This window comes from Ammodytes marinus (genome assembly GCF_949987685.1).
Source record: "Ammodytes marinus genome assembly, chromosome: 11".
In the NCBI taxonomy this organism is placed as follows: Eukaryota; Metazoa; Chordata; class Actinopteri; order Uranoscopiformes; family Ammodytidae; genus Ammodytes; species Ammodytes marinus.
The window spans coordinates 23,051,294-23,078,511 of NC_137215.1; the positions used below are offsets into that span (position 1 = coordinate 23,051,294).

The 27,218-nt window shown below is 42.2% G+C and overlaps 1 protein-coding gene across 1 annotated transcript in view; it reads left to right on the forward strand.

Moving 5' to 3' along the window:
• The first annotated feature begins 1,479 nt into the window (after nt 1-1,479).
• sorbs1 (sorbin and SH3 domain containing 1) overlaps nt 1,480-27,218 on the forward strand; it is a 44,906-nt gene continuing 19,167 nt past the window's right edge. The window contains exons 1-15 of the mRNA XM_080037149.1: nt 1,480-1,523; nt 11,364-11,406; nt 11,703-11,789; nt 12,562-12,681; nt 13,498-13,604; nt 13,784-13,922; nt 14,456-14,485; nt 15,706-15,848; nt 16,224-16,284; nt 16,477-16,551; nt 18,577-18,612; nt 18,753-18,855; nt 20,214-20,328; nt 22,288-22,371; nt 26,527-26,576. Coding sequence (XP_079893275.1) covers nt 11,756-11,789; nt 12,562-12,681; nt 13,498-13,604; nt 13,784-13,922; nt 14,456-14,485; nt 15,706-15,848; nt 16,224-16,284; nt 16,477-16,551; nt 18,577-18,612; nt 18,753-18,855; nt 20,214-20,328; nt 22,288-22,371; nt 26,527-26,576 — 1,097 coding nt within the window. The 5' untranslated portion in view covers nt 1,480-1,523; nt 11,364-11,406; nt 11,703-11,755. The remainder of the gene's footprint in view (nt 1,524-11,363; nt 11,407-11,702; nt 11,790-12,561; nt 12,682-13,497; nt 13,605-13,783; nt 13,923-14,455; nt 14,486-15,705; nt 15,849-16,223; nt 16,285-16,476; nt 16,552-18,576; nt 18,613-18,752; nt 18,856-20,213; nt 20,329-22,287; nt 22,372-26,526; nt 26,577-27,218) is intronic.

Sequence of the window (27,218 nt, forward strand, 5' to 3'; positions counted from 1 at the left end):
TCATTAACTATGTAGCTAATGTTAATCAAGTACCAAATTAGTTCACTGCTATAGATATAAATCAAGCCTGACTCTGAAGGTCTTGTAGAGACTCACAAGTGGGAGAGAGTGTAACAAGCTGGGCCTTCTGGTCAAAACTTTCAAAATAAAATATTTACTATTTGTCATGTGTCTGTGTCACATGCACTGTAGATGTAGTTTGGTCTGGCTGTGCAAGACTACGCATTGTGGGAAGTCAGTTTTGATCATAGGCCTAATTGAAACATGACTGAGACAACACATTTAATATAGATTCAGGTAGCCTATTTTTGCCAGGCTCATTTGTAGGCCTACATGTGGAATCCTACAAAATGTTCAGTCATGGTAATTGTAGGCTATTAAAGTGTCATTTCTTCAGTGTTTTCCCATGAAAAGATATAATGAAATATTTGAAGAAATGTGAGGGGTGTAGGCTACTCACTTTTGTGAGATAGCCTACTCTACTGTATACATGTAGGGTGGTTGTTTCCAAATGAAAGCTTTAAATATAAATAAAAAACAGTGTTAGACCAAGAAATGTTGTTCCCTATGAACTTTTATGTTAGGCCTAAAAATAAACTTAAGAAGATTTAATTCAAATTGGTTGCCAAGAGTTGCATGTTATTGAGCAATTTGCGTAATCAACATTTAGCCTATTATTAGGCAAATATAAAGTAGGCCTACAATATCAAAAACAGTAGCCTACCTATCCCAATTCCCACATTGAGTTAAATTTAAATTGTTATGTAGGCTACTGCAGTGCATAAGGAAACAAGTGTAGCCCCATTGGCATTCCCTTGGCCTTTTTAGCATAATGTAATAACGTATAACCGTCTTCCATGTGTAGTTATTTGGGTTTTGCGTATGTTTTTACGGTGCAGCCCTGTTTCCCGCCAAAGTTTTTTTTTTGTTGGTTTGTTTTCTTGCTCACCCACTTGCTACTATCTAGTCTACTCTGTCTACCCCATGGTCTACCCACAGACGTAACGTTATAACCGGGTAAACCTTAGCAAATAGCTAGTGAGAATGGGACTTTTAGAAGAGCCAAATAGTTTTATACTTGGACTTACATCAACGAAACGACATAGCATAGTCAAGTCACATAAACAGAATCAATTGAATGCTATACTTATGCTCTTTGTTTCCTGGATTTTTAAAGGTAGGCTAGCTAGGATAGTTAATGCTGTGCACTCAAGTAAGAATGTTGTGTTAATATTTTTCTTTTCTCATGAGGCCATGTCTATTAAGGTTTACTGCTTTAGGTCAAAATCTTTTAATGTGGCTGTGACGTGTCCTTTATTTAAGTTCCGTTATGACGTGAGTCTTTTATTGTGGAGGGGACGGCGGCTAATCCCCCGGTACTCGGTCATGGTGTGTTGACGCAGCCGGGGCCGGTGCGTGTGAAGCGCTGACGGGACGCTGGTGGAGAGCAGCCTTCGGCGCGCAGAGCTCAGTGAAGTGTGTCTGCAGCAGCGAACACAACACTGGATTACCATCACACACCGGTAAGCGTATTTCCCTCTGTGCATCACTGCTGCGTTTAATACGTTATGAGCATCTTTATTATGAAGCTACGCTACACTATGCCTCTCCTTTAATTTGTATTTATTTATTTTTACATTGGCCCCAAAACAGCTGACTTTGTGTTTTGATCCTATGATGCAAAGCCAGGTCCACTCAGCATATTGTATTTCTTATTAATCACTCAGTCATTAAGTGTGAATTCAGGAGACTTTATCCAAAATGAGTGCTTTTGGGAGTCAGTCAATTTTGATTGTGCGCCTGAGCGCCTCAGCAGAAGAGAGGCGCTCTCTCTGGCTTTGGGACAGTTACTGCGGTAAAGACAGATCCAAATGCGACCCACCATGGGTGCCGCACTCTGAAGCTGAATGCCCAGGAGAAAAGCCTATTCTCAAGTCAGGGAATGTAACGCTCACTGGCTTCACAGCACGCTGAATACTGCCCAATATTTCCAAACAGATTTAATTCATCCTTTGTAGTGCGGTCGTTTGTTCAAAGCCAGCCGGTTGCGGTCAGGCTTGTTAGCGGTTGTCATTGTGAGTCATATAGGGAGCAGACCAGAGGCTACCCTACATGCATACAATAAGGCTGTGACATCAGGACCACGCACTGGCTTAATGGCATGCATATTATGCGGCATGGAGGTGTTGGGAATAGTTTGCTGAAAGGAATCACACTAGCATGTTTTAATCAAACCGTTTTTAGATTAGACTGTAGCCTTTGCCATGTTTGATTAGATGCTCTTTAAGGTGAAAAGGCAATAAGGCATAAAGGAATTTAAGTTAAGTTTTCAATTTTAATTCTTAGGCCTGCATGTAATGAAAGAGGTTGTGATGTTATTTTAAAGGAATGTTTTAACACAGTTTCTTATCTTCCACCTCTTATTCCCGCGACATCTTCTGTGAGCCAGGCAGCTGTATTGTGTAACTGCACAGTAGTAAGGCTGTGCTTTATTGACACAGGGAACCTGAATGTTAAACTTCATGCTCTACTCTGACAAACAGGTCTGCCGGAAGCCTCATAATAAACAGCATGTGACAGGAGCGGTGTGGACATATATACACACATAGACAATCCAATATACTCACCTCTTGTTTTTACATTTCACAAGGCATTGACGCAGTTTCACAATTAAAAAAAACTCCAAGCTTCCAGGGTTTTTATTATCTAATATGTCCCTTCAGCACATGTACAAATCATCTGTACTGTCAACCTCAAAGGGAACCTCATTTTGTAGATTCTGTCTTTCTTCCTCTGAAACGTGTTCTTTTTCCCGTCCCTTCTGGTGTGTTCATTCATGACTTTACTACGGTAAGGATTTCTTCTTTTATTCCACGGGAGCTGTGTAACACGACGCTCAACAAGCTTAATAAAATATTAACCCCGGCACAAATAATTAATCAAACTGCTTTGAGCACAGGGGCAAAGCAGTCAGACAGATTTTCTCCCTTTCAGTCTCACTGTGTGGACTTAGACGGCACATTTCCAGAAGATCACACTCTCTATTTTGATCTTCTTATCACAGGTTTTGAACTGGACACATTTGATAGAGATACTGTATCTGGACAGTGTTTACTCAGAAAGAACAGGACCTCCATGCGCTGCCTGCACGTGAGAGGACTTTGTGAACGTGTGATCGAGCCTAAAAGAGTTCTTATATTTATTATGTTTAACTTAAGAGCTGTGTCGCTGAGGCAAGTCATATTTAATAATCTCCCTGAAGGCACGGCTTGTGTGCCCGCCACTGGATGACAATATACATTACCTTCAAGAGTATTGACTCTGTAGTTCAGCAGCATAACAAACTGGTGGACAACATGTCAGCAGAGGAGTTGTAGGTGTTTACACAGAGATGGTGAAAGGTTTTATGTTGTATGTTTGGTGGCCAGCACCTCAGCCGTGAGGCATTTGTTAAATCAGTTACTAGAAGAACAGGCAAAGCCCTCCGACCTTTTGCATATATTATTGTGCAATAAAAGCAAGCCAAATATGAACTATGTGAAGTAGCACTATTCTGTTGAGACTGAAAGGATTCACTATATACTGTTGTAGTATGCGTGTCCAGTCTAAAGAAGATATGACTGTAATTTTGGACTTTTCAGTGAGGATTTTCTACCTGAATTATTCAAATTTTGGTAAACATGCACTGCTGAGATGTAAAGTCTGACATTCACATTCAGAAATCTTGTAACATGTAGTTCTGTTATTTTTCAATGGCGAAATCAAACCAAGGTCAGAGTGTTGCATTTCAGTCTTTTGAGCCTGACAAACAGAAATGATAACCTGTGTGGAGGAAGGATTGGACCTGTGTGTATGATCCCAGGGCTGTTGTTAATGTTTGATGAAGCTTGTTCAGACTCACGTTACACAGAGACCCTGGTTTGAGAGCAGCAGCCCTCAATAAAATGAATCTCAAAACTGAATTTGAAAGATTTGCTAGAGCCAACTGTGTCTCCAGATCAACCAGTCCTGTTGTTCCAAGATGATCACCATTTAGGTTGGAAATTTCACACAGAATATCAGAAAAAATATAAACCACTTACAGTACGTTTATTTAAATGCAATTAGCACACAGATCACCATGACAGTGTCGTTAGACGTTTGCTTAATTTCCAAATAAGTGTCTTTTAATTGTTACCTGGTTACATGAATAAACATTTCTTTGTAGTGTTTGAGGCCCACTGTGTTCAACATGTGATTTAAATAATTGCAGTTCTGAATGTATTAGGAAAAAAAGCAAAATAGTGTACTGATATTCTTCTCTTTGTTTATTCCATAAAATCAATCTTTTGTATTTACGGTAATCAGGAGCTCGGGACAGCTGGATATTACCATGACATGGACAAAACCTATGTTGTGATAGCATTTGTAGAAGACCATCACTGTGAATAAACGATGGCTTTGGATCGGTTCGGATGTTTCAGCCAGACACCAGGTTTCTGTTTTCACTCCATTAATGTTACAACAGGTCGCTAGGCAACCCCCTCTCTCCCCCCTTGTTCGCTTTCTCCATCTGCTGCCATTGGCTGAAGTGGATGGTGAAGTGAAGTGTTATGCTTAGGCTTTTCAAGGCCTGTGACACAAAGTAACCCCCCCCCCCACCACACCACCAAACATGTAAACAAGGCAGTGACAAGACAATTCATGCTTTCGTGATGGATTTAGGCAGCACTCCCGTCCAACACCACACCTCCACCCTTCTCCTCTGTGTTACATGTCAGCAACTGATGGAAAACAAAAGCATCATGCCAGTTGTTGGCTGACAATAACAAAACAAACTGCCAGCATGTGTCCCTCCTCCTCATCACCTCAACCAAAGCAGAATTATCTAGCGACAGTGATGCATTTGTAGCAGGTCTATAAATCACTCTCTACAGAATTTAATAAGATGATGAAAACTCTGATCTCTGTGCTGCCACCTCCACATGAAGCCAGGCTGTGTTTGTGTCTGTCTGGGCCGGCATTCCTGAAATAGACAGATGATGGGGACCCGCTGCTGGAGTCCTGCTGCACGCTCTTTTCACACGAGGATACCTTCATAGCACTCAAAATTGCTGGATTATCACGTCGCTGTTTATATTCACGTTCAGCCGCCATATCCTATGACTCAATTATCAAGTAGCCCCTGTCACATAGGCGCTGGGAGAGTTATATTAGGGACCGTGCTCAGAGCTTCCAGTCCACGTCGGAGTCAAAACATCCAGCGGAGATGAGGAAACACTTTCAGCACTCTCTCAGACAATGATTTGAATTGTCATCGCAGCTCACCTAATGTGCAGAGCGCCATATTATCTAAGCCCCGAGGAATCTGTTGTGCACAGCTGAGCTTGTTATCTAGCGATGACATTAAATGAGCATATTCCCAAATTAAATGCGTGTGTATCATCCCACGGAATTTACTGCATATTTTGGTCGTTGAAGGTAAAAAGAAAAAAAGACATCATATCATTAACTGTATCTCCTTATTTGCTCATGAGCTTTTCTTTGTTTTGAATTTTTCACTTTGCGCCTACAAATGTAAACTCTCTAAAAGCCCCCTGAGGAAAAACATGGCAGGGTTACTTGAAGATTCAGTTCAATGTTTATCCTCACCCCGGGGCCTGTGATTAGAGTTTTATCACTTATGGAGTGTAGCCGGGAGCCCCTGTTGTGAAGATGTGAACTGCCCAGCTCACTGACATTCTTCTTACACTGGCTCTGAAAGCCTAGCAGGCACCTTAGAAACAGGCTTGCTCTCTCTAACACAGCATCTGTAACAGTCGGCTGGCTCCATGCGTCCAACTGCTGTCCTCCCCGGGACCTTTACACGTGCCAACCTAGTGTTCCCTGTCCCGGGGATCTGGCCTTGGTCATGTCCAATAACTGTCAGGGCCTCTTAAGGACACGCTGGCAGGCTGAGCCTCTCCAAGTGCTGAGGGACACATCTCTCAGTGGCCTATGTGATTTCTGCTCTTTTTTGTTTGTTTTTCCTTAAAAATTATTCCCAAAGGTCACGAAAGTCCTCAAAATAAGTCTGCTAATATGAGAGTGAAACCACAGGATATCTATAACCTCATTAAAGGTGGAGTCAGCGATTCTGAAGAAAGCTTGTTGTATTTATTTTAAATCAAAATCAGTGAATATCTCCTTGTGATCCACTACCTGTTCGTACTGTGTCTGCGCTGAAAAAAATTGTGTTTAAACACAGCCTAGGCTGAGGCTCTGAAAACTGGCAAGTTGTTAGATATGGTGGGCCCTTTTGTTTACATACCCTTTGTTAACATACCAGTTAACAGAGCCTAGACTGTGTATTAACACCTGATTTTCCTTATTCACCAATTTTTACAAAAATGGATTTTGACAACAAGCGTTCTCGAGAATCACTGACTCCACCTTTAGGTATGTACAGTATGTTACTGTGATATTTCATTAGGTCAGTTTCAAAGATGTTAAAGGCATAGAGGCAGTGTCATAGATGCATCTTAAGCTCCATCCATTATCAACATGAATGCGTAATCCTGCTCTGAAGTCTATAATGACCGCAGTGTGTAAGTTACATACATTTCCTTTTATGCTGCAGTTGTTTGAAATGAACTTCAAATAGCTTGGCCAAGGAATGTGTAGAATCCCAGGCTGCTATCCCGCGTGGAAGCTGTTTATGGAAGAGAGTTTGGGAGGGTGGAGGGGTTAGGCGGGGGTCTCTCTCTCAATTAGGGGGGGATAAGCTGCTGCTCCGGAGCGGTCCTTTCGAGCCATGTTTGGAGCTATTTGGGGAGATCCACACTCAGTGCTGGATAGCTTCTCTCCTCTCTGCCATTTGTTGACAAAGCACGAGTCAAACAGCGTTGCGTAACAGCCCTTTCTCTCTGTCCATAGCTATGGTCCATAGTAGAGCTGGGATTGTGATGAGAGCCCTTTTGTGTCACCATAGCTCACTTTTAAAGAGGCCTCTGACTGAGGCAGAGACCCCCCTGCGTGAAATACATCCAGTTTCAACTTGGTACCAGCCTGCCTTTGTTTAAATTTCACATGGAGGGGGAGGTAGTCTGAAGCCTGATTCAGATAAAGTGATTGTTGCTGCCAATAGAGAATACCCTGGTCCACTGGATATGACTTTAGAATATTGAGCTATAAAGCATTTCAGGGAAGAATCTATTTTAATAAACATGCGCGGTACCTACTAGGGTTGGAACAATTTGTTTCCCCACTTCTGATGAGATGGATGTTTCTTTTTGGTCACAGCTACTGTACGTGAATGCAACCGTCCTTTGTATGTTTATCTGTTACAGTAGTTTAAGATTACTCGAAAATCGATAAATATACGGATAATTAAACAAATAATTGCAATATAACACATCTACTTCAGCCCTCTAAACAGCATTTCTTCTAACGCTGAAACTAATGTTTCACTGAATAAATTATTCCATTACATAGAGGAATACTTTAACATTTTGGAAAAAACACATGTATTTGCTTTCTTTCAGAGTTAGATGAGAAGACTGATACAGCTCTAATATCTGTGTGTTTAGTATGAATATGGAGCAAAAAGCCAGTTTTCTAAGCTAAAGTTAACATAGTAGACTAAAACAGAGGGAAGAAGCTAGCCTGGTTTTGTCCAATGTTTAAACATAGGCTAGCTGTTTACTCCTGTTTCCAGTTTTTATGCTAAGCTAAAACAATCAATACCTGGCTCCAGCTCCATAGTTAATAGACAAAGTTATATTGTTCCTTCCTCAAAAAATAAACGTTTTAAGTTTATTTGGTAGATCATAATATAAAACATTTATTAGATGTTTTTCATTTCATAGAGCAAAAAAGACTAGAATGGAATAATGTCTTTATTTTAAATTGAATAAACAGGTATATGTGTTTTTAAGAGATAGTAGTCAAGGACATTTGAAGATATCACTTAGTTTTTTTTAAGTAAGTTTGAGTAAACATAAGATGTATTAATCAGTTAAAAAGTGTGATTGATATTCATTTCTAATGATAAGATTATAAATCGTACCGCTAATGAAAGTATTTTAATCTGCAGTACTATCCTTGAACAAATGTATTTACCAGTTTGCGCTATTGTACAATTCATTTGTTTTTAGAAGATATTGGTATCATAGATTTTATGACACATTAACATGCTGTCACTAATAGTCACTGCGGTACATCATCATGTTGACTGAGGTATTCAGACATTATAGAAGGTTGAGTCATCGTGTAGCAAATTCCAGACGTCCTAGTGGTGTGCCTGTCTCTTGTCTGCTGGCCACTGTACCCGGCCCCCCGCCCCACGGGAGCATCTCGAGGGGGCAGGAGGATTTTTTTTTTTTGTGGTGGTCTGCACAGTTGAGTGGGTGCCACATTCCCAGGTGGCATGTGGTGACAGGTCCATCTGGGCACGCCCGTCGTCAAAAGCAAACAGACCCCCTACACAGCGAGGGGTCAAGGTCAAAGCTGGCACCGTCCCGCCTAGACCAGACCCTCAAAGCTCAGCCAGCCGTCTCAGGAGGCTTCAGAGGGACCTGGTGTAACGTGGACTAAGGACTCACTGTGCGCATCAGCTCATGAAGTAGGTAAAGCGCCTCCCTTAGATCCACAGCCATGCTTTTGGATGAGCATATAGCCTTTTGGGAGTTGCTTGTTTTGGAAAGGTATTTTGGTTATACCCCAGAGCATTCAGTTGGAGATGTATGCGTCTGTGAGAGTGTGAGTGGAACTGAGAGCTGCAAATGGGATATGCTGTGCCTTTGTTGCTGTTCTGTTCTGATTTGAGTTTAGGAGGGTGTTTCATTGGCTTGGATTTCCTTGAATCTTGTTTTTTGTGACATTTATGCGACTACTTGTCTATTCTATCAAAGTTGCGTCACCGACCGTGCGTCCATTCACCAATAAACCCTGGTGGAAAATGTTAGCTTAAAGCTGCTAACTCACTTTTGATTGTCATGGTTTAACTCAGCATCATCTGGACCTTTGAGCCCATGACTTTAGATTCATATCAAGTCGTTTTTTCATAGACAAACTGCAGTGAGCCTCATCAGTGTAGCTGCTGTTGAGCAATGGAAGCGCTTTGAAAATGTATAACACAAATATTTACCCAATTTTTTTCTTTAGGAAATTAAAGATGGCTGGTCAGAAATACAGAAATGCTTCATGGCAATATTTTACAGAGCCAACAGCAGAGAAGGCCAAGTGCAATGGAGAAGGCACATTTTTATTTTCAAATATGTCTCCTTGATTTATTTACTAAATGTTCATCCAAGTTACATTTTGATTCTCATTTGTTAGTAATATTACATTTTTGTATTTTCAAGTGCACATTTTTTTTTAAAGAAATGAACAACCCGTTATAGGCATTATATATCAACCATTATATATCGACCATCGGCCGCCCTGCACTCTTAATATTGAAAAACCCTTTTCGGTCAACCATTACTCAAAGCTTTCTGATTAAGGAGTGACGGTGCATTTGGGTACATTGCCTCTTTACCGGAGTTGGCTGATGTAGTCTCCTCTTATTTTTCTGTTTGTCTTGGCCCAGTTACTGCTGGCCGCCCCAGAGCTCCTGCCCCGATCTGCTGGTTTTCACAGGCTGGATGGATGGAGTTTTTCCCCCTGGCTCTGCTCTGAGGCATCTCTTCCTAAAAAGGCCAGGGGTGATCTCTGCTCTCCTGTGTTTATACAACGAACCAGACACTGCAAGCTGTCATCTTCCCATTATCTGTCATACGTGAGAGGTTCAAATACTCCCACGTCTCTCTTTGTACTGTATATTGGCCATTCTGGGGGTTCATCTGAGGATACAGCGGAAGTAGAGTCGAGATCAGTGTAAGCACTCCTCAAAGGAATGTTTGTTAATGGTTTTGGAAAATGAGATCATGGATGCATTGGCCTCCCTGGGATGCAGGGGGTCCGGAAGAAAGTTGATTATTAAAGAGAAAGGGGAAATAAATATACAGCGTTTCTGATGCTGCAGGGACAGCACAGTGCCAAGACTGGAAGAATATTTTAAAAGGCTTTCAGCTTCGTGTCCCCGTGGGACTTGTTTGGAATCTTTCCCATTTTCCCTCATCCATTTAGGCCTATTTTCAGACGTTTCCAGCTGGACCGTGAGTCCCCTGCCTGTCCTGCAGGTTGGCTTATTTACCACCATGAGTATACAGTGCAAACACGGTCCCACGCAAAGTCTAAGTGGAACAAGCAAAGGTACAACTTAAAAAGCTGCTTAAAATCAGCTTCATATAATTTATTCTGGATGGATGTTGCTGTTCTTGCCTTTTCCATCCAGCCGACAAGCACAGACAGTCATTATTTGTGTGAACATGAATGCTTGAGTGATTGTTTGAGGGCCTCTGTGTGTGTGTGTGTGTGTGTGTGTGTGTGTGTGTGTGTGTCTGTGTGTGTCTGTGTGTTTGTGTTTGTGTCTTGACTCAATCAGCCCTTTTAAATGGGGACGTCTCCTAAATCAGTCGTGCTGGCTTAGCACAATAGGAGGCCCAGTGGAGCAATGGGAAGGGTTGCACAGATACTTTCTTGGTGGCCTTGGTGTTGCTTCTGCAGGCTCCACTGAAGCAGCTCAGATTAACATATATTTGTTCTCTCTCAACCCCCTCCCCCCCAGGCTGTGTATTAAGACCAGATTTTTTTTTCAGTTCACACACAGGACGTACAGGTAGTGGATTGTGAGGAAATATTCACTAATTTTGAAAAAACAAGCGTTCGCCACAATGGCTGACTCCACCTTTAAACGCATCTTTATCAACTGCACCTGCGGGACTGTTATTAGCAGTACGTTGTTATCATTGTGCACAGAAAATTCCCTTCCCCAATTCATTTCACATGTAGCAGCTGTTGACATCCTAGATTTTATTGTTTTTCAGTTTTCTAATCACATATATATATATCACGGACGGTTGACTACTGCATTAGTAACCGTGATATTGGACTGTTATTGCTTGTTTTGGCATTTTATCTGTTGTTTGCTCCCTTCGCTGTGATTCATAATCAGTTGTTGTTATATTCAGGTTTGGATATTACTAAGAAAACATCTTTGTTATGCTACATGGTTTGTCAGACATTGAATAATTCAGAATGAAATGTCTACTTGTTGAGGATTTTGTTGAGGAAAGCTTTAAAACAAATAAACCAGAAGGTTTTTCACTTCAACTTTCTTAACTGCATTATATAGTACAAACATCAATATAAACTTGTCTGACGGGTAATGAATAACTCATTTAAACCTCTTTGTATATCCACAGGCCGATGTTTAATGATATATAACGTATTTATGTCACTTGTGACGTACTTCCCATATATCAGCTGTGCTCCTTGACAGCAGTGTTTTTCTCCTCCAGGGCTCTCCAGAAGAGGGCAGCGTAAGGCTGAGCGCTTCACCCAGTAAGTCATCCTAGTTCCAACAAACTAACCAGTGGGCCTAATTCATTAAAATACCACTGAGTTATTATAATGCTTTTGGATGCTGATGAAAACACACAAGCATTTACATTTAAAGCTTTTATTTGTAGCTACAGGATGTGTCAACAGCTTACTTTCCTTATATCTATTTCTACTTATTATACTCTAAAGAGGGTGGTTTTGCATTTACTTTGTGTTTATCCAATGAAAATGTGTCTCATCTTTGTGTGTGTGTGTGTGTGTGTGTGTGTGCGCGCGCGTGCGCGTGTGTATCAAAGTCCCATCAGGTCCTCGGACAGTGTGCGCCGTCAGGATCACGCCTTTGACAACCATGAAAGGCTCCCCTGATCTGATTCCTTCTGCAGGTGACGTATCCCTCCGCCTCATCAATCTTTCAGTGCCTACTACTACAAGACACCTTACAGTCACAAAGAAAGCTTAGGAGTACGCTCTTCAAACTCACTTGTTAACAACGTGGCGTCTCCTTAATAGCCTTTGTCGAGACAGGATGAACCGGCAATTAGCTTTAAAAGTGGAGTCAGTGATTCTGGAGAACACTTGTTGTCAAAATCACTTTTTGTCAAAATCAGTGAATATCTGCTCACGATCCGCTATCTGTCCATACTGTGTGTCAATCCAGTCTTTATACACAGCCAAGGTTCTGCAAACGGGCATGTTTCTAGCTACGATGGGCAGCAAGAGAACCTAACACACCTGCAGTTATCCTGGCAACATGCAGGACTGCAGATTGAAGTGTTTTATATTTTGTTATTTCTTTACATACCAGTTTACAGCGCCTAGGCTGTGTATAAACACCAGATTTTTTTTTCAGCGCACACACACTACGGACAGGTAGCGATCGTGAGAAGATATTCACACATTTTGACTAAAAGTGATTTTGACAACATGCGTTCTCCAGAATCGCTGGCTCCACCTTTAACGGGACAGTAGGATATTAATTTGATGGCCTGGTTTTGATGTAGCAGTTCTATTTAAGTCATTTGGGGCACGAGGTAGGGATACATTCCCAGCAGATCTGAGGCGAGGTGTGCACTCTGAGAGTACAGAACGTAGGAACGCTATGCCTTGAACCATGAGGAACTGTGAAAGTGAGACCCTTGTTTTGAATGTGTTCAGATCTGGACCCCAGCAGAGTGTGTAAAGGGAAGGGAGTGGTGACTCTAAGGGCCACGCTGGTCCACATAGATGATGAGGACAGCATCAGCGAGGAGGAGCCAAATGTCATCGCAACGCCAAGTAAGTGGGAGCGAATGCCACAGCTGTCTCATGACAAACCCTCCACATGATGAAAGAATATCTAGAGGACAGTAATAGTTGCATGTGAAGAAAGGACAGGTCCCTGTAGAATGTGGACGGAGAATGCGAATGTTGCTGTTCACTTAAAAGGCATTTCATTATCTTCTTTGGTTTTTAAAATACCTTGCATGCCTTTCAGAGTTCAGATGTCAGGAGGATTATATAACTCTTCATGTTTTCAAGTGCTCATTTGCCAGGCACACACACACACACACACACACAGAGTGGGGATAAAGGGGCGATTGCTCATATTTTCACATGTGTGTCAAAGAGCCTTTTTGTTGCGGGCCTGCCCACACTGCACTTTGGAGCAACGCGCCTTGACCGTGGGCTTGTTTGTTGCGTAGAGCACATTGTAACGGGACTGGAGGCTGGCCAAGGCTTTCGGGGTGGGGGGGGGGGGGGGGGGGTGCTTTAATTGTTGTAGAGTCTGAATATAAAGGCCATTGGAACAAACAGCCTTTGCAGCTCACTGAATGGGCGCTTTGTTCTGATGACAAAGTTCAGAGATTGTGGGAGAATCTTTTTTTTTTTGTTCCTTTCCTGGCCATATTAACATCTCTGTGGAGGAAAAAACAGCAAGGAAAGCATTCACGCCCCACGGAAAGAAATGGAGATTTTACCTCGTCAGAAATGAGCCGTTATGGATACCTGGTTTGCGGTTACAAACTCTACTTTTTAGTATCATCCTCACAGTGTTTTGTATTCTGGCCGTGCTGGCTCCCACACACTGAGAGAGTTCTGGACTCTTTTTAGGTGGCTGGACAGGCCAGATTAATGGTGACAGCTCCAAAGCGGGATTGGCTGAGGGAGGCGGCAACATCACAGCTGATTTACCTCCTGTAAACAACACTCGGTGCCAGGTATGTTTTTCCTTCCACCCCATTGAACAAGACAGGATCTTTGTTTGGTGTCTTTGTGATTTGACAATTATGAGAAAGAACTGTGTGATGTCTTTATGTTAGAGGTCTTTATGTGACTTCAGTGAAACGTTTTAACTGTTGTGAAATTTGACAGTGTGTTTATTTTCTGTCACTTTCAGGCCAATTCACCAGACAGCATCAAGGAAAATCAGGCTCCGTCCTCCGCTGACCTTCAGAACTGCATCACGTCGTCGACTTGTGTTTACCCCTGCACCAGCACAGTTAACCCCACCATAGTCCTGCTGCAACACAACAGAGGTGAGCACAACAGTCTGTGAGCTGGGGGTGATGGGGGAAGAGAGGTTTCCAAAAGCTTTCATCAGCATGATTTTACCCGTCTGTGTGTAGTATTTTATCAGTCGAGCTTTAGGCTGCTCTTAGCCACAGGGTTCTTACAGAGAGTCTGGGATGTTTGAAATATGCTTGAAATATGAACACATAACCGGAAAAGGTTATATTTGTCCATATTGACCTGATAAAATACTGTCTGGTTCACACACACAAAACAGATTATTTCAAATACCTTCATGCAACTTGGCCATATTATAAAAAAATATTATTACAAATGATTCTAAATTGGGCTCATGAAGCACACTCATTTTGATTGATAATGTGGAATTTGTTAATGTTTCCATGTTGTACGGACCCTGTAGCTAAGTCTCAACCGAGTCTCGTTCCATTAGCCTCGTCCTGCTCTGTTGCACAGAAACAGTGCTGCTTATTTCACTTTTGCGTCATGGCTTTAGTCACATTTCACCGTCCTGTCCTTGTCTGTCTTTCTCTCACAACAGAACAGCAAAAGCATCTCTCTCATTCTGAAGGTATGCACTCTGGGCGCTTGGAGATGTCTAACAGATATATGTCATTTATTTGTTCATGTCTCAGACTAACCCAGCAGCGGTCCCAGTCTCATTACACAGCAATATTTCTTGCTCCCCGCAGCTGGACCATTTGTCACCCTCCTACTGCCAAGGCCGTTGACACAGCCATTTAAATGGGTTCGCTACAGGCGTCATGAAGTGAATGACTTACGTTTTAGGCGTCAGTGTGTTGGATATGTTCATCAGCTGAAAAACAATCAGCAGACTAAACAGAAACATCACTGATATGTTTTCTGTATATTTTCCTGCTAATCATGATCTGTTGATCTATATTTTGCTCATTTCAGACCAAGGTTAAACCGTATATAATTTCATGTCTGTTTTTTTACACGCCACCAGTACAACATTAAGCTTACCATGAATGGTGGATTGAGACACTTGTACATTTTCGCAGGGTCATCCTAATGTTCCCATTCGCTTCTCTTCCACTTACTTGCCACCTGCCACAACTCATTCTGGGGCTCCAAGTGCCACATGCTGCACATGGGCTATACAGTTTAGCTCAGGGTCAACAGTTTCTGTCATGGAATGCCTTTACTGCTAAGAAACAATTAAACAAGAACGGTAAAATGTAAAAGAATATTATTTATAATTTGCACAAGAAATGCAGTGTTTGTGATCTGTGTCAGGTATTTCATGCCATGGCAATCAATTTGCTAGATACATTTTCCCCTTAGTGTTAATATTGTAGTTATATGAGAATGATTTCCCTCACTCTCCCTCACTTTATTACATGGTACACAACGCATAAGGTGATGTAAATTGAAATAGTTGTAGAAGTATATGTATAAAATATTGTGTGTTTGGGATCACAGAATATACTGTATGTTGTGAACAAAATGGAACATGTGACATAAAGTTCTCCAAGTGCTTGATACACGTATGATAAGAATATACCAATTGTATTTGACTCGCACCTTTTCTTTTTTCTTACTCATCATTATCTGGAGTAAATGGGATACAGCATGTAGAAATATGCTTTGCTTGCCATGACATACACAAATGTTTGTTCTTTTGTGTTTATGAACTTTGTATTGATATTTAATCATGCAGGCGCTATTATATATGTATATCTTGTTATGCAATATAGTGCAATGTGTGACAGTCACACTAGATCCCTAATTTAAACAGTTAGTTATTTATTTTTTTGTGTGTGACAGACCCAACCCCAGAAAGGGACAAAAGCCCTGATCCTGGGAGGGACTCTGTGAGTCCAGTCCCTGATATGGATTGGAAGAGGCTGCGGCTGTCACTGAACTCCCCTGTCCTCGGCCCTCTCAACCAGCCCATTGTGCCTGTACGGGTGAGCAAAAAAAAACATACTGTCAAATGAAGATGAATCTACTCCTAGCAGACGTTTTAAAGGGTGTTTTGTTCATATGACACACATGTTAAAGTTAAAAATGTATAATAATACTAAGTAGTGTTTATACAAAGCAACTTAGTATACTTGGTTGTATCATAGCAGGTGAATGACAGGTGTATTTAATGACTTTTAATGGCTCAGTTCCATTTAGGTGCCAGTGTCTTAATGGAGTGCAGACATTGCTCATTTTATTAGTTGAATCGATGTATAATAAATCAAATGTTCTGCCAAACACTCAAACATCGCCAGGTGCTTTGTCTGCCATCCTCACTCATTAGCTACCAATTAAAAATCCCTGCCTCTTCCTTTCAGAACACTGACAAGTCCAAAGACTGGTACAAGACAATGTTCAAACAGATACACAGAATACCGGGTAAGAGAAAAATCACCATTTCCATTTTTTTTATGAGTCTGATCAGTTTTGATCCTGTCGGTGTCCATGCACTGTGTGTGTGTGTGTGTGTGTGTGTGTGTGTGTGTGTGTGTGTGTGTGTGTGTGTAACCACATGTGTTTATATGTTATGTATGTCACATCTGTGCTCTGTCTCTCCATCACCGTGCTCAGAGCCTATTGAGGAAAACCCTTACCGCCCCACCTACATTTTCCCTGAGAACTATGACATTCAGATGAAATCAAAAGGTATCCGATGATAGTGACTCTGCTCTTGTTGGCTTTACTAAACTGCAGCCATACTGGGCCCGTTTAAAAAAACTTTATCCGTCTTTAGTCTGTCCTGCCTTGGCAACTATAAAAGGCATACTTTAAAGAGACCCTAAGAATTTGAAAAGCTTTTACCTGATCTTTTCCGACGGCTTTTCCATACCATACAGCTGGTATTTCCATCATTCTTTAAAACGCTGGAGGTTCCGTGCAGATTTCCTGACCACTCAGTTTTGCCATGCTGGAACATCTTAAGATCACAAGCCTTTTGGGATTTAAAAGGTCTTTTTTACAGAAGACATTTTGACTTGTCACAGTGGTAAAAGTGCAGGTGTAAATAGTAAAAACGAAGGATGGCTGAATTCCATTCAGCTGCTTTTGTGTCAAAGTCCTGAGCCATTGTTGGTGTTGTTAGGCTCATCTTCGCTTTTCCTTCCATCTACAACAAGTCAAAATGTCTGTGATTTTAACAAAAGGCTAGGACCAACATACACCCTTTAATTCAATGACACACTTTGAATTCTACACTTTATTTTAAAGACTACAGTTATTAAAGGGGCATTCCACCGATTTTACAGACAAAGATCAGTTAACTCATCCGGAGTCGCTACCCTCTAGATGTCATTGGGTTTATTCAAAGACTGTATACAAGGTTTGTCTTGAACAGGACTTGAATACGATTTAAGTAATCTCTACATAACAAACTTGGATCCCCGCAGATTTCAAATCTAAGGACATGTAGTAGCCCTTGTTTTCAAAGCTGGACCCATACTAGGGTCTGCCTCGGATAGTACTTTAATATTGACATGTTGATGATGCACGAAGCCTTGCAGTGTCTTTCTTCTTTCACTTAACAAAATGTAAAAGTTGCTCATGACCTTTCTGTATTTGCTATTAACCATCTAACGTTTCAGATAGTTGATTACTCAACTACTTCTTTATTCTTTATGCTTTTTTCTAACAGCTATTTTAAGTCTTTAAATGTAGTGTACTATTGTGGCCACTAGATGCTGCTGCAGTCCTGAACTGAGGCCATGGACTGTCTGTGAGTTGAGTCCCTCAGGCAGTGCCAAGTAATGTGGTGAAGATGGTTAGGGTTAAAGGTGGATTTAGTGATTCTAGAGAATGCTTGTTAACAAAATCTATTTTTGTCAAAATAAGTGCATATCTCCTCACGACATGTAGCTATAGGTAATGTGTGTGTGCTGAACAAATATCTGGTGTTTATACACAGCCTAGGCTCTGAATACTGGCATGTTAACAAACAGTCGGGGGCCCAACGTAGCTATCAACATGACAGTTTACAGAGCCTAGGCTGTGTCTTCACATCAGATATTTTTTCAGTACACACACAGTATGGACAGGTAAACGGATTGTGAGGAAATATTTACTGATTTTGAAAAAAAATTGATTTTGTAAACAAGCATACTCCAGATTCGCTGACCCCACCTTTAAGTACATGGTTGTAGTTTTGGGGGTTTTCAACCCTGGCTAAGTAGTCACAATATGAATGCTTCCTTATAGAAAGAGCTCCCTAATCTCATTAGTCTACTTAAAGTTTCACCTTGTATATGGTAGGTTTGTCAGTCTCAGCTTGACATGATCATCTCTATTTATAGTTGCGACTGACATGATTCTGTAAGTGTTATCTAACAGAAACTAAACTGTACTGTATATCCTATATAGAGAGTATTCTCAATGATGAGGTCATAACCTTTTTGGCTCTGTAGTGCATTACTTATTCAGAGCCTTGATGCTCATCGATGCTTGGATCCCCTTTTAGCTCAGTAATGCTTCCTGTAAAGTGTTTTGATTTGACACACTTTGATTGTGTTTGTCTTAATGGAAGGTGTGAGGCAAGGGGGTAGGCACAGGAAAATAGTGTTTCTAATGCCTTTTGAATTATTTAGTTGTGCACTATGTTCATTACTTTTCAACTCTCAGAGCACAGTTAAATGTAAATGATCACTAATGATTTTCAATGGATTGCTGTCCTTCGTTCAGATGATGTTCCAACCCCTCTTGGTTACCTAAAAGATGGTGAGTTTCAGAATTGGGCTGTGGTTCAAAGCAAACACTTGAAATTAAATCTCAAATAAAAACAATATACATTTTTTGCTGTTGATGTTGGGTTATATTTATGTTTGTTTGATGTTTATGTTGATGTGTCTTTGTTTCAGTGAAAGCAGTCCCACGCTCCAAAAGTGACGTCGAGGTGGATTCAAGAGGCCGGTCGATGCCTGTGCCAACGCGATCCTCTTCCCTCAAACCATGTGCCAAAAGGTCAGTGTCCTCCATCTGCTCCAACCCTCCTGATGACATTCACTGTGATATACAACACAAACGCACACACAGTATTATTCATGCATGCCTTGTTAGTGAATGAAAGAGCTGTTTGAAATACTTCAAAGGCCAAGATTAAACAATTCGGTTACTTAACACCAATATAATTCTGACCAGACACATCCTATTATTTGACCATTTCTTTAACAGGCAGTGTCCCTGTTATATAATACCATGGCTGCAATGATAGTTCGTATTGTCTCACAGTATGACATTATAGAGGCTACCAGAAGAAAAAAAACTTGCCTTGTGATAAACAGTGTGTTACTGGTCTTTATTAACCTACAATGTGACTAAACATGACGGTGCACTGGAGGGTAGAAAAACAACCCCTTCCTTTCCAACTGCAGTTTATTTTGTCCCTATGGGCTTCCCGTACTGTGTCCTCCAGTCTTTATGATTAGTCTCACCTCTCCACACACATGTCAGCACTGACACAAGATGATCCACTCTCAGTGAAATGAGTGATAGAGTGATGAAGGAAGACAGGTGATGGAGGATAAACTGTCGCCCACTAGAGCTGCAGATGACATGTCTACGACTGACCTTCCTCTTTCCTCACTGGTTATGTATGCAGGGGGTCCTAAACACATCTTGGTCCATTTCTGAAACAAGCTGCTTGATGTTCCTAGTGCTCAGAAAGAATTACATTTTTATTTTAAATTCTTTTTTTTTGTGGTAAGAAAAGGTGTAACATTGGGTATTTCTTATTTAATGATGGAGTCAGCGATTCTAGAGAACGCTTGTTGTCAAAACCACAAAGAGTATGCAAACAAAAGGGGCCCACCATAGCTAACCAAATTCCTTTTGCATAGGCTGTGTTTTAAGACAGTATTTTTTTTTTCAGTGCACACTTACAGCAAACCAATCGTGAGCAGATATTCGCTGATATTGACAAAAGAGATTTCGACAACAATCATTCTTCAGAATGGCTGACTCCCCCTTTAATAGTCTTATTTCAGTCCTGACTGTGTAGTTTAAAAAATTCTCCCCAGGAAATGCTGCACTCTGTTTTCCGTCACACCGGGTCCAATCTCATTTTCCAGATTGAATTAGCAATTAGCATCCAACCATGAATTGGATTTTCTGTCATATCATCATTAGAGGGAGAGAGAGACTGACGGAAGGAGAGTGCGTGGGCATAATGAGGGCAGAAGCCATGTTTAAATAATAAATAAATAAATAAATAAATGGAAAAAAAAGATCTTAGCCTATGCAGGTTGCCATGGTGACAACTTGATAAGGATTGTCTCTCTTCCATCCCACCCCATCCTTCCCTGACACCCGTCTCTCCACAGGAACGAGTGGGAGCCCCCGGATAAAAAGGTAGACACCAGGAGGTACCGCGCCGAGCCCAAGAGCATCTTTGAGTATGAGCCTGGCAAATCGTCGGTGCTGAAGCTGGAGAGAACGGTATGCCGCCTGTGTTTCTCTGTCCTCTGTTTCTCTCTCTCTTTCTTTCCGTGTGCATGTTGTGTAAGCTGTTCCCCCCCACCCCCCACTCCACCCCCCACCCACCTCACCCACCACCTCAGTATCTAAGCTCCCCGAGGGTTTTGCAGCTTCACTAACCGCTCGGACGGCGTTGTATGTGTGTGTATAGCCTGGACTGCCCCATGTGCACCACATTCCTTAAGGGTGTCCCGTTGCGGTGACAGGCGATCCTGCCTGGCAGCAGGGGAGTATCACTTAACCCAGCATAGCCATTGTCTGCGTGTCTTCAATTTAAGGTTATTGGACTGAATCGGATCCCCGCGCAACACTAAACATGGATGCCGCGTGTTGTCTCCAAGAGGAAGTGGGGATGCTCTCTGCCCTACTTTTTAGTCTCTAGCCGTAGCAGTTTGTGCTGAATCAAATGACGTGGCATTATTCAGTGTCCTTGAGGGCTGTCTTGTGACTTTGAGCTTTGTCACAAATAAAAGATAGTTTACCGCTGCTGCCGTGATCTACAGTTTTCTACTTACCAATGGAGATTTCTCACGGCTCAAATCTTTTATATTCCCCTCTTACATAATAGAGGGCATGGAGGTGCTCAGTATTGTGATAAAGTAGTTTCTTGATTATATAATGAATGTGTGTCTGATTGTCAGTTACATGAAGCTGATAGATGTAGTTAGTGGACATCTGGCCCGAGCCCAGTGGCAACAAATAGACTCATTATAGAGGGTTCACTCCAGTTCATCCTGGGACCAGTGTAAAATAATGGACTCTCTTGTTTTCTGTTAGGAGCTCAGTTATTTGGGGTCAGTGTCCTTGTTGCTCTATAGCTGCCAGGTCATTTTTTCAATTACGTCATTTATTTTTACTCTCTGGTGGCTAACGTTGTGCTGGCAATTACATACTTGAGTACTTCCAAAAGATACATGTTTTAAAGATGATTAATACTTTTATTTATTTATTTGCTTTTGGTGAAAACAATAAATATGTGTTTTACATTGAGTAACTGCACTTCATGGGTAAAACATGTGCTCAAAAGATAGTTTCATGTTTATTCCAGTCTATTTTAATGCATAGAATAGACATTTTAATAAACAATGAAGGAGATGCAAACTTGCACACATGTCTACATTATTTTCAAATCAAGTGAACTTTCCAAAGTAAGTATTTTATGTACAAAAGTCCCACATTCTCACACATGTGATAATTGGAATAAACAAATAGAGAAATATTCATATTCACCTTTTTGTCAAGTGTTCGTTAGAGTTGAGATACCTTCCTTATCTGTCCATTTAGAGTCAGCAGCTTAGCCTAGCACTAAGACTGGAAACAGGGGGAAACAGCTAGCCTGCTAACAACATCCGCCTGCCAGCCCCTCTAAAGCTCAGTAATTGGCATGTTTAATCTTGTTTGTTTAATCTGTACAAAAACCGAAGTGTACAAGTGAAAATGAGTGACTTTGCCAGAAGGAGAGACTTCCTGGAGTCTCAGTTGGTTGCCTGGCAACCTCACGGTGACAGCTAGATACCCGGTCTTTGCGATATTACATGTGGTGCTGTTTCTCTTTGACAGAGCTAAACTAGCCTACCCAGCCTGTTTCCAGTCTTTATGCTAAGCTAAGCTAGTTGGCTGCTGGCTGTAGCTTCAAATGTATCATACAGTGGTACATCAATTCACATTACTCTCATCAAGAAAGAAAATAGGGGATTTCCGAAGTATCATACTATTCCTTTCAAAATAGACGTTTCCTCTGATTTGCTTGTCGGTATCTTTTTCAATGGGAACGCCTGCAGTATAACTGATCATTTCACGGTGTCATTGGCTCATTCATGGATGTCTCATAGGCTCATTACCTTGGTGTGTGTATTGTGTGCTGTCTGAACTGTCTTCTCTTTGTCTTTCTCCTCCTCTTCTCGTTGCCATGCCCCCTAGACTCAGGATGTAAGTCCGGAAGATGTAGATATAGAGAATGAGCCTTGGTATAAATTCTTTTCAGAGATGGAGCTTGAAAAAGCGGTAAGTGGTCGCTGTCTTTTAAGTGACAGTTTATTGTATTTTTATTGCATGTGATAACATCCATGTTCAAATAATGCCTAAACCAACCGTGTCTGTCTGTAAGGACCACTCCAGTCTCTACTCCCACTTTCACTCAGAATATTATACCGAATCCTCTTTTTTTTTGTAATGGTCCTTGCACATAAAAAGTTATGTGTCAGCATGTACAAGAGGCAAATGTGTTTCCTCTTGAACCTAATTTACTACCATGTGTCCCATTGACGTGGCTTAATGAGACCAACTACTCATCATCTTTTATCCCTTTTTTTCATCATAGTCTCTCTGTTAACTTAAAACATTATTGTTTTTCCTGGACGTTTATCAGCCATCTTATCCTCAGGACATATTTCTCAAAGCACTTGTTATTGTTAATGTCATTCCTCGTCATCACCCCATACAGTTTAAAAGGATTTGGTCCCCCAGTCGGGTCTAAAATAGTCAACTGAGGTCTATTTTAAAAGCCCTCTTTAAAAGTGTCTCAGCAATTTATATGTATCTTTGAGGCTGAGTGAGCTCGGTCAGCTCAGGTAACAGAATACTTCCTGTCTTGTGTTACTGTACGCCCTTTGTCATTTAGATAATTCATATTGAATAAGACTGATTATTGATTGGGATGTATAATGCTCATGATAAAGGACCAATGAAATGTTCACAGGGCCATTGCGACTTTATCACCCCCCATATTTTCTTTACAACAGGATCTTGCAAATCTCTCACCAACTGTGGCAGCTTCCCCCCTGTTAACTCAACACCCGAGGGCGACACTTTGTTTGTTCATTTTGATTTGCACGCTGATATGAATGCGTATCATAAACCGGAGGCCAGGGCTTCATGATTCACCCAGAAGTCACTCTTCACTTGGAGAGCTTGCATGATAGGTCCGGGGCCCCTTGAAATAGTCATTGCTGCCCGTCTGCTAGCTTGTATATTTACCAAAAATATCCAAACGGGTGCAGTCATGTTGAAGCAGTATACAGTGACATGACACATCCATGCCTGGAGCCTTAGTTGGCACCAGACAAGCATGGCACTGGCCGCCCACAAACAGATGTTGGCTCTCTGTCGCTCTCTCTTGCCACACCCTGGATCACCCACTCTGAGGTGTGAGAACGACATGAGGTCATGTCCTAGCATCAGCCAGACGCGGCAGGGCCAGAGTCTCCTGTGTATATGCGGAGGAGGTTTAGCGGTGGAGGCGGCTGACTCTTGTCTCATGGCAGCCTGGACGTTGGCCAGACGAGCCTCGGTTTGATGACTGGCTCCTGTTTAATGTCAAAGTCACTGCTAAAGCCGCACCTGGTATGCGCAGTATTTGACCTTAAGGCCCGGCCAGACACACTGGCTCATTGAAGTTTTGATTGACAGATTGCTACTCGCTCGGAGATGTGGCTGGAATTCGGCAAAAAAAATCTGTTCTCCTCCGGGGTTAATTGAAGAGCCAGGCCACCGTAGCTCTGGTCCACTTATCTCTTGTTCTTATCAGTCAACGTCAGCGTGCCACAGAGAGGCACTTCTACCAATGAGGTGGTACAACAATGAGGAAAACTTCTTGACAGTATCAAAAGTGCATGTGCTTCTTCTTATCAGCATCTTAATAACAGTGTTCTGGTTTCACACTGCTATTAAGCCAGTTGTCGACCAAATAGTTCTAAAGATCAGGTTTACTGTATCTAATACATTCGATAATTTTTTCCTCTTAGCCCTGTCCTGTCAAATCATCATTACTCAACACTTCCTGTCACCTAATAGCCACTGAGTAAGAGTGACACCTGTGTGTATCATCACAATAATGGCCCTCTTGATTAATATTAACCAGTTGTAGGTTCAATAGGAGTCTGAAAAATAACACCTCCAGTGACAGTAATGGTCAAACATAGGCCCTTGGATATACATGTCTAGCTGGAGCTGGAATTCCGCTCATAACTCTGGTCAGGAAGAGCATTTTGGCCCCCCTGCCACCGACAGAGTGACTCCATCTGTCCAGCATAGTATGCTGTCGAGGGGGCCGCTGCCACACTGTCTCAGCGCACAGTTACACAGAGGCCCCCCACCCCCACCACCTGACATATTCTAAAGGAGGCAGCTCCATAAGCCCGCCAGCTCATTGTGCGTTCATATTTAACCTCTGTTATACACTTAACCTTTACCTTTAAGCATTTAGCGGACGAGAGACGAGGGGCGCGCGCGGCTATAACAGGCCCTTCACACTGGGGGAGCTGTTTGTTTTCATGAGTACATATCAACACAAATAAGGTGCTGGAAAGAATGAGATTCATGTTACCATGACCTACTCATGAATGCTATTTTGAATATGAAAGCGGCACACAGGAGCCGGCGCTCTGAGTAGCCAGGGGGCTTGCAGGGAGGGGACACCTGTTAGGAAACATGCACAGGAAATTCTGCAGAAACGTTGTCATCGGTGTTCGATTGACTCACCAAAGCCTTCATTCATGGCCATATATAAGTCAGACCTGTTTTAGCATCTTTCCGGTATGTTCTCTACCCCTACATTCTATTTGCCACATTTATTTAAAAAACTAGATGAAAAAAAACTCTCTCGGAGTAATGTGACCTAAAGTGATATCAGCGTATAGGATTTGTATGAAACTGAACAGTTTTTACCCTTTTATGTGAAGAAAAGCTCACATAAAGTGGCACTAATCAGGCATCTTGTAAATAACCAGATTAAGATTCCATTCCTCGACTCCAGATAAGCCTTCCATGCTTGTTTCCTGTTTACTTTCCACCGACGCTGTGTGTGTGTAAGCCCAATTACCCAGGGGTGTCAGAGGACGCTATCATCTCCCCCTAGCAGATATGAGCGGGATACTAGACGTGGCGGGGCAAAGGCAGAGCTGCAGATTATTCGATGACACTGACGTGTTCCCCGAGTTGACATGGAACATTTGGCTTTATAAATAGATCAGACTATGGACCTGCCAGCCTGATGTTCCGCTCACATAACGATAAAGGGGTTATTCGTGATCGTCCTGCCCTGGCAACCAAGTGGAAAGGCATGTTGTGGCGAATGAGCTGTGGAGAATGCTCCTTGTCGGGTCATTGGTGTGGCGAGTGGAGGCTTGGCCGTGCCGTGTGGCAGTGGACGTGGTATTAACAGCAGGGCCAGGCTGGCTGCGATGGGGATTGTGCAATCGTATTTGCAAACAACACTTGCGCCCCCTTATTCATAGTGCCCGTGTCCAGTCTGTTATTTTTACCTGCTGTGACGTCCGAAAAGAGGAAAGCAACAGAAACAGTGGGCTAAAATTAGTTGTCTCTAAACGCTAGTGGATGCTTCCACACTGTATGACCACGCTATACCAACTACTTTTACTCTTGTAGTCCTTTAAAACGTTTACTCACTCATCTTGTGCTCACAGTTTATTTTTTTCTGCCTTTATATTTTTGCTCTGTCTTTATAACATTGTTCTAATTCTCTGTTTCGAACTTATATATATACACACACTTTTTTTACTGTATTATCTACTTTGTAAGCATTTGTTTCTTATTTTGACTCTTAATTGTTGAACAAATGTGTGAGTGAGTGTGTGTGTGTGTGTATATGTGTGTGTGTGTGTGTGTGTGTGTGTGTGTGTGTGTGTGTGTGTGTGTGTGTGTGTGTGTGTGTGTGTGTGTGAGTGTGTGTGTGTGCGTGCGTGTGTGTGTAATTCGGCCTGCTTGCACCACCAGCTGGTTAATTGTCCCCCGGTCTGGTTCAGTGGTAATGAGAGTGACTCAATACCAGACAAAAGAGACGGCTTCACTGGGAGACAGCAGCCCATTGGCTGAGCCTGTGACAGCCCCCTCCCCGCATGGGCGCCCCCCTGACCGATGCACGCCCCCCCTGCCCCCCCTCCCCTCCACTCTCCTCACTGCCGCTTGTTTTCTCCCAACTTGCATGCAGGCCAAAACACACGCTTACTCCTCTATGCCAAGCCCAGTCCAGAGAAGCTAAGAACCCACTGGCTGCTCCAGAGAAAAAAACAGACCAGCGAGTGACCGAGCGAGAGGAAAAGAAGAGAGAATCTGGCCATTGCTAATGCTCCTGCCTCTGTTCTAGCTGGAGGAGACCTTCCTGTGGATCTATCAATGACTTCTTTGTTTGGTTTGTTGCAGAGTGCCCCCTCTTTCAGCCCCCTGGAAACAGCCTCCGACCTGCAGCAGTAGTAAGTCCATGCCGCCTTTTTATTCCAATACTTGTGCTTGAAATCTTGCTTCCTCCTTCCATCATGTTGGTGATTATTTAGGGCACGTTGTTAGGATAAATGTCAATGAGGAGATTTCTCCACCCTATAGAGCTCGCCCACCTATGGCGGGGGGGACTCCTGCTTCCTTAGGAGAATCCCGCTAATAAGGCGAAAAGCTACCAGAACAGTGTGTCCTCTGTCTGGATTCCGTAATGTTTCTTTGTGGGCTGGGTGCTTGTAGAGCGGAGACATGGCTGCTATTTGCTGATGTATTTAAAGACAGCAACCTGGATGTCACTGGGAGAGAGGGAACTCAGCCCAGCTGCTGCATAACTTAAAAACCGTTATCTCCTCCTGAATGGGTGCGCGTACTGAACTATGACCAGCGAGTGGATTAGGAAAGAGGATGCTAGCTGCCAGCTATAAAAACAAAGCCCACCGAGCCCTTGATCTTTCTTGTTTTTGTCTGATGAGATTGACGTCTTCTATTTTTGTTTGTGTCATAAAATGTAAAGAATTTAGAACTGAGCCGTGGTGACCGTCTCACGCTACAGTCCCGGGGAGAATAAACTTCTCCCTCCATTTCCGCTATAAATTTTCCATCTGCTAGCATCATTATGT